At 38.4% G+C, this 7,178-nt stretch overlaps 1 protein-coding gene across 1 annotated transcript in view; it reads left to right on the forward strand.

Moving 5' to 3' along the window:
* Positions 1-325: 325 nt before the first annotated feature.
* LOC144971839 (acetylcholine receptor subunit epsilon-like) overlaps positions 326-7,178 on the forward strand; it is a 16,281-nt gene continuing 9,428 nt past the window's right edge. Inside the window, exon 1 of the mRNA XM_078912914.1 lies at positions 326-707. Within this exon, the coding sequence (XP_078769040.1) occupies positions 507-707 (201 nt within the window). The 5' untranslated portion in view covers positions 326-506. The remainder of the gene's footprint in view (positions 708-7,178) is intronic.

The following is a 7,178-nucleotide window of genomic DNA, read 5'->3' on the forward strand; positions in this document are numbered from 1 at the left end:
ATTAATCAAAACATGAAAGCCGAGGAAGAGATCCGGTTGATGACCCACAGTTCAAACTCATTTTTCTCTTAAATTTATAATGGTGGTTGTCCATCCAAAGTTTTGAAAGTCGGCGCTAGTTTCATCGAATCAACTGACGGTGTAACACTCCTCTTAGTGTAGTGATCCCACTCAGATCAATTGATTGATTTTATTGTCATTGCACGCTTCTTTCACACAGTATTCATGTCTGACAACAAAATACACGAAAATTAATTGATTTTGAAAAATAAAGAAAAAAAAGGAAACAAAAGAAACATCAGAAATACGCTTTTATAGTAGAAGTTTCCGGAATGGTACAAATTTCTGAACATAATATTTTATCGTTCGGTAACATCTCGCCTAAGTGCATTTGATTTTAATTACGGTTCTGAAGAAAGAAAAAAAACCCTCATTCTGAGTGTGTTTGAGTTTTAACTTGACACCTACATTAACCATCGTGGTTGCTAAAGACAAAAGCAAGAGTCATGTCAAGGATTAGTCTGTGTAGTTGTCTAATATGTTTTGTGTTAATGACGCGGCATACCGCTTGGAGCGCATCCCAGGCAGATTATTACAGACTTTATGACACGTTATTCAAGAACTACACGAAGGAGATTCGTCCCGCTTTAGAAGATTTGGTTGCAGTAAATATCAGCCTTACTTATCAACCCTTGTCGCTGATTGATGTGAGTATTTTTCTATATCTATATTAATTATTACAGTTTAACTTGAGCTTTTATATAGTGCAATATCCACTAAACGTGCTCATAGCGCTTTACAATGAGCCCCTGATCAACAGTAACATGTAGAACGAGACATGACGCCTGTAGGCGATATTACATTTTATTTCCGACACAGACAACGCTGTTAACTGCCAGATACTCATTTTACACCTGAGTACGGTGAGAGAATATGAGTAAAAGTAGCTACTCCAAACTGCCCGATTCTGTCGTCCGAGAGAGTTTTTATTATTTTGTTGTTGTTGTTGTTGTTTGTTTCTCTCGGAATATCCTCTTTAAAATCTGCCGGCATTTGCTTCATAACTGAACTAGGAACATATTTCTAACACAGTATAAAAGTGCTTTTCTTCTTCATTCTCAAAATATCATAATGATTAAATTAGTGTTGCAGGAAATATAGGTTAAATTGACTCCGGGTATTACGGTGTTTTAATAGCCAAATTATCTCTTTGGCACTCTCTACCTGGGTGGGGTTCTTGGCCTCCCATAGAAGGCAAGGTGGCACTTACTGTGTCTTCTATCCCCTTATAGCTGTTTTCTAATTTGCTTTCTGTCTTTGTCTTGGAATGAGATTACTTGGTTTTGTCCTGGCCCTGGCCGGAGTCCTTGGCTGAGTGAGAAACAGTCCATTGCATAATTATTGTTTTGGGAGATGATATTTTCATCAGTGTAAATCATCTCTCTGTTATGTATTATTATATTTGTTATTTTGAATGCAACAAGATATGAAGTGAATAGAAAAGTGCCAGAAGACAATAGAGAATAAAAATTTTTCGCGGCGGTGGTGGGGTTTGAACCTGCGACCTTATTGGTACGACAACTCCGCCTGGCAGGTGAGAGCGTGGCTCTACCGTGTGAGCTATCCACGAACTAAATATTCGTTTCAAACCCAAAGTCATTACTAGATCCCTCTCTCACCCACTTCTTGAGACCGCCGATTCGTTCGTACACCACCATCGCGAATAATTTTGACCAGCAGTTAAGCTTAATAGCCAATATTCTCAACACAAACATATAACATAGAAACGATTGAGACATTGAGTATGCTCCGGTGTATGGGGTGAATTTTTAATTCAGAAAAGTGAGTGGAGCAGGCACTTATGTTGGTAACAACAAGATATGAAGTGAATAGAAAAGTGCCAGAAGACAATAGAGAATAAAAATTTTTCGCGGCGGTGGTGGGGTTTGAACCTGCGACCTTATTGGTACGACAACTCCGCCTGGCAGGTGAGAGCGTGGCTCTACCGTGTGAGAATCCACGAACTAAATATTCGTTTCAAACCCAAAGTCATTACTAGATCCCTCTCTCACCCACTTCTTGAGACCGCCGATTCGTTCGTACACCACCATCGCGAATAATTTTGACCAGCAGTTAAGCTTAATAGCCAATATTCTCAACACAAACATATAACATAGAAACGATTGAGACATTGAGTATGCCCGGTGTATGGGGTGAATTTTTAATTCAGAAAAGTGAGTGGAGCAGGCACTTATGTTGGTAACAACAAGATATGAAGTGAATAGAAAAGTGCCAGAAGACAATAGAGAATAAAAATTTTTCGCGGCGGTGGTGGGGTTTGAACCTGCGACCTTATTGGTACGACAACTCCGCCTGGCAGGTGAGAGCGTGGCTCTACCGTGTGAGCTATCCACGAACTAAATATTCGTTTCAAACCCAAAGTCATTACTAGATCCCTCTCTCACCCACTTCTTGAGACCGCCGATTCGTTCGTACACCACCATCGCGAATAATTTTGACCAGCAGTTAAGCTTAATAGCCAATATTCTCAACACAAACATATAACATAGAAACGATTGAGACATTGAGTATGCTCCGGTGTATGGGGTGAATTTTTAATTCAGAAAAGTGAGTGGAGCAGGCACTTATGTTGGTAACAACAAGATATGAAGTGAATAGAAAAGTGCCAGAAGACAATAGAGAATAAAAATTTTTCGCGGCGGTGGTGGGGTTTGAACCTGCGACCTTATTGGTACGACAACTCCGCCTGGCAGGTGAGAGCGTGGCTCTACCGTGTGAGCTATCCACGAACTAAATATTCGTTTCAAACCCAAAGTCATTACTAGATCCCTCTCTCACCCACTTCTTGAGACCGCCGATTCGTTCGTACACCACCATCGCAAAAATTTTTATTCTCTATTGTCTTCTGGCACTTTTCTATTCACTTCATATCTTGTTGTTACCAACATAAGTGCCTGCTCCACTCACTTTTCTGAATTAAAAATTCACCCCATACACCGGAGCATACTCAATGTCTCAATCGTTTCTATGTTATATGTTTGTGTTGAGAATATTGGCTATTAAGCTTAACTGCTGGTCAAAATTATTCGCGATGGTGGTGTACGAACGAATCGGCGGTCTCAAGAAGTGGGTGAGAGAGGGATCTAGTAATGACTTTGGGTTTGAAACGAATATTTAGTTCGTGGATAGCTCACACGGTAGAGCCACGCTCTCACCTGCCAGGCGGAGTTGTCGTACCAATAAGGTCGCAGGTTCAAACCCCACCACCGCCGCGAAAAATTTTTATTCTCTATTGTCTTCTGGCACTTTTCTATTCACTTCATATCTTGTTGTTACCAACATAAGTGCCTGCTCCACTCACTTTTCTGAATTAAAAATTCACCCCATACACCGGAGCATACTCAATGTCTCAATCGTTTCTATGTTATATGTTTGTGTTGAGAATATTGGCTATTAAGCTTAACTGCTGGTCAAAATTATTCGCGATGGTGGTGTACGAACGAATCGGCGGTCTCAAGAAGTGGGTGAGAGAGGGATCTAGTAATGACTTTGGGTTTGAAACGAATATTTAGTTCGTGGATAGCTCACACGGTAGAGCCACGCTCTCACCTGCCAGGCGGAGTTGTCGTACCAATAAGGTCGCAGGTTCAAACCCCACCACCGCCGCGAAAAATTTTTATTCTCTTGTCTTCTGGCACTTTTCTATTCACTTCATATCTTGTTGTTACCAACATAAGTGCCTGCTCCACTCACTTTTCTGAATTAAAAATTCACCCCATACACCGGAGCATACTCAATGTCTCAATCGTTTCTATGTTATATGTTTGTGTTGAGAATATTGGCTATTAAGCTTAACTGCTGGTCAAAATTATTCGCGATGGTGGTGTACGAACGAATCGGCGGTCTCAAGAAGTGGGTGAGAGAGGGATCTAGTAATGACTTTGGGTTTGAAACGAATATTTAGTTCGTGGATAGCTCACACGGTAGAGCCACGCTCTCACCTGCCCGGCGGAGTTGTCGTACCAATAAGGTCGCAGGTTCAAACCCCACCACCGCCGCGAAAAAATTTTTTATTCTCTATTGTCTTCTGGCACTTTTCTATTCACTTCATATCTTGTTGTTACCAACATAAGTGCCTGCTCCACTCACTTTTCTGAATTATTTTGAATGCATAATGTAAGCATTTAAGTGTATTCCTCTTTGTTTGATCTTGTGCTTGTGTCTGGATTAGACTTATAGGCGATCCCAAGCTTAGTACATTGATGGTATGCTCTTGGAATCTACATCGGATCCCTATTTGTTCCCAGATACCCTTTGTCTTACTTTTTCTTGGGTGCTTTAATTGTAATTCTATAATTTGAATATCATATTTTCTTCCTTTTTACTGGCGCTGATATAAACTAAATGTGTTGCAAGCGCCGTAAAACTCTTTTAAAAAATCAAAACAAAAAGATAAACAAAAAATTTAAAAAACAAGCAATTTCCACGGAGGCTGAACTACGCGGATAATCGGATATTCACAAGTGGTACCAATATAACGGCAAAACAAAGATCTTTCTTTAGTATAGCTTTCAATCGTGTTTACGGGAGTTAAGCTCTAAACAATAATTTGAAAAGAAAATGAAATCGAAGAAGAAAAAATACAACTTCATATCATTATATAGCCCTGGAAAGTGTATCAAATGAAAGCCCACCCTCTCTTTTGTTTCATGCCAAAATCTGAGTCGTATCCGTTGTTTAGCAGTAGCCTACTATGTTGTTTTGATGTTTTGTTATTAAAAAAAATAAAATAAAGTCTATCTGATTGTTGGTTTGTACTAACCTGCTTCAATTTGACTGGATGCTGAAGTATTTTACTATAATTTTTTATGTGAATTTTTGAAGTTCCTTGTTTTCCTCATTTTGTTTTCTACTATCAAATTTGAAGCATGAATATTCGGTAAAGATGATAATTTTGGTTGATTAATTTGATTTGATTAAATACTAAGTAGATCTACTCATTCTGGGCTTTTATTTGATGTCATCTATATCTTTATTTGAATTTTTAATGATTTTGTGAAAATTTGTATTTTTTATAATTTTTACATCAAATTTGATTTTTTATCATTTTAATGCAATAATTTCAAACTTTTTAAGAAAGTAACAACCTTGAAATAAAATTGGGTGATTTGTCTGTGTTGTGTAGTGTCAGTTCAAGAAATTTGAGACGTTTGGGATTATAACTAATGCCATCAGCGGGATCTGAAAATGGGATTTTAGTCCATTATGGTCCATTGGTCCATTTGTGACACACCCCCTCAAAACGGTATAAAGTCGTGATGAACCAAAAAGTGAGTCTCAAGTAAAAATGATTTTAAAAATATGAAAATGTATTCTTTCCCAACGCAAAAAATGTTTTTATTCCTCTTAATAAACCACATTAGCTTGTTCAATGCCTCATATTTTTGACTACACATTATATCTTATGTAAACCCGACAGAACACCGTTTTGAGGAGAAAGGTCATGTATGACCAACAAAGTCGAAAGTTAAAAAATCGCATAACTTTTGAAATAATTACCCTACCGTTTTGGTTTTGGTATCAAAAGTTTTAGAATTATGTTTACTTTCCATAGCAGGTAACAGATTTGCTCTACATGTGATTGGGGAAAAATTGGTTTGAAATAACTACCAAAAAATGAATTTAGAATAACAATATAAGAAATATGAAGTTTGAGGTAGTTTCAAAAAAAAGTATTTAAGATTCTCCACCGTGATAAATAGAAACAAACCCAAAGTTTTATATTGTTGGCCATAGATCAGCAACACTTTATCCTGGAACGACAATATCGACAAAATTAAAAAGACGGCTAATCACCGCGCTTCATCAAAGAAATAGAAAAGTTGTCCCAGAAACATTAAGGCCAAATTATGCTAAACGACCGTGGTAATACCTATCGTGGAAATGCCAGCAGTGTGTGGAGCCCTTTAGCTAATAAAAAACAAGAAAAACGATGAGATGGTGCAAATAATGGTGCAAATAAGAGCTGCCCGTTTCGTTTTCGGCGATTTTGATAGGAGACACAGCGTTGAAACCATGCTAAGCAATTTTCAATGGCCAACTCTGGAAGAACGAAGAAAGCAAGCTAAAGCAACTACGCTATTCCGTTCAACGCATAGTTGATTGAAGTTCCCCACGACCTTGAACCTGCAAGAAGGGGGAAAATTAGAGGACACGGTGACGGATTCCAAATTCCACGCTCAAGAGTGCAGTGTCATGAACAGTCGTTTTTTCCATCAACGATTAGCATTTGGAACAGCCTGCCTTCGGATGGTGTTAGCTCTAAAAACCTTAAACAGTTCAGAGACTGAATCGCTCCTGTGCCATTCTAAACACCAACATGCACACCAAAGTCAGCAATACACCTCAGATGGTTTGCAGATATGCAGAAAGAAAAAGAAGAATTTCAGTTTTCAGCATCAGTTCATCCCGATATAATGCCGCTTTGAGACGGTAGGTCACAAATAGTCTTTTGCCCTACTTGTACATTCGTGTGCTACGAGTGCTCTCACTATGCGAATTGAACTATGAGATTATTGGTTATCGCTTGAATGAGGAACACTGTTCCAATCACCAACCAACATTACTTCCAGGTCTAACAAAATTGTAAAACCCGAAAGTTGGCTGTCCAAGGCATGGCGACTGATAATGTTCCACGGCTGTTTAATGGCCAGTATCGGGCGTGGCACTGAACAATAATATCATAATTTCCATTGTTACCATTAACTTTTAGTGCTGTTACAATATCATAATACCTCTAAAATAAAATTGTCCAAAGCGATAACAAACTATACGAGAAATTCTTTTCTTGTTTTGTTGTTTTGCTGACAAAATTGGCTTATCAGCTTGATCCGTTTATTTAAAAAATTGGCCAGAAGACTTTCCTTCAACTTTTGATCGATTTAAAAGACCCTCCTCTTGGCAAAAGGAGTTTTTTTTTTTGTCATGATCAAGGTCATTTTGGCCAAATTGTAAATACATGTTTTTTTCAGAGTTATATCCAGTTAGATGGTTAAACCACCATGCCACTATTGACTGACAGTTGGCCGAAATAATGATCCGTAAAAATCTTCGAGGCTTTTTTCCAATGACCCAAAACAACTCACCTATTCCATTGG

Source organism: Berghia stephanieae, chromosome 4, assembly GCF_034508935.2.
Source record: "Berghia stephanieae isolate SIO BIC M18660-M18661 chromosome 4, UCSD_Bste_1.3, whole genome shotgun sequence".
Taxonomy (NCBI): domain Eukaryota; kingdom Metazoa; phylum Mollusca; class Gastropoda; order Nudibranchia; family Aeolidiidae; genus Berghia; species Berghia stephanieae.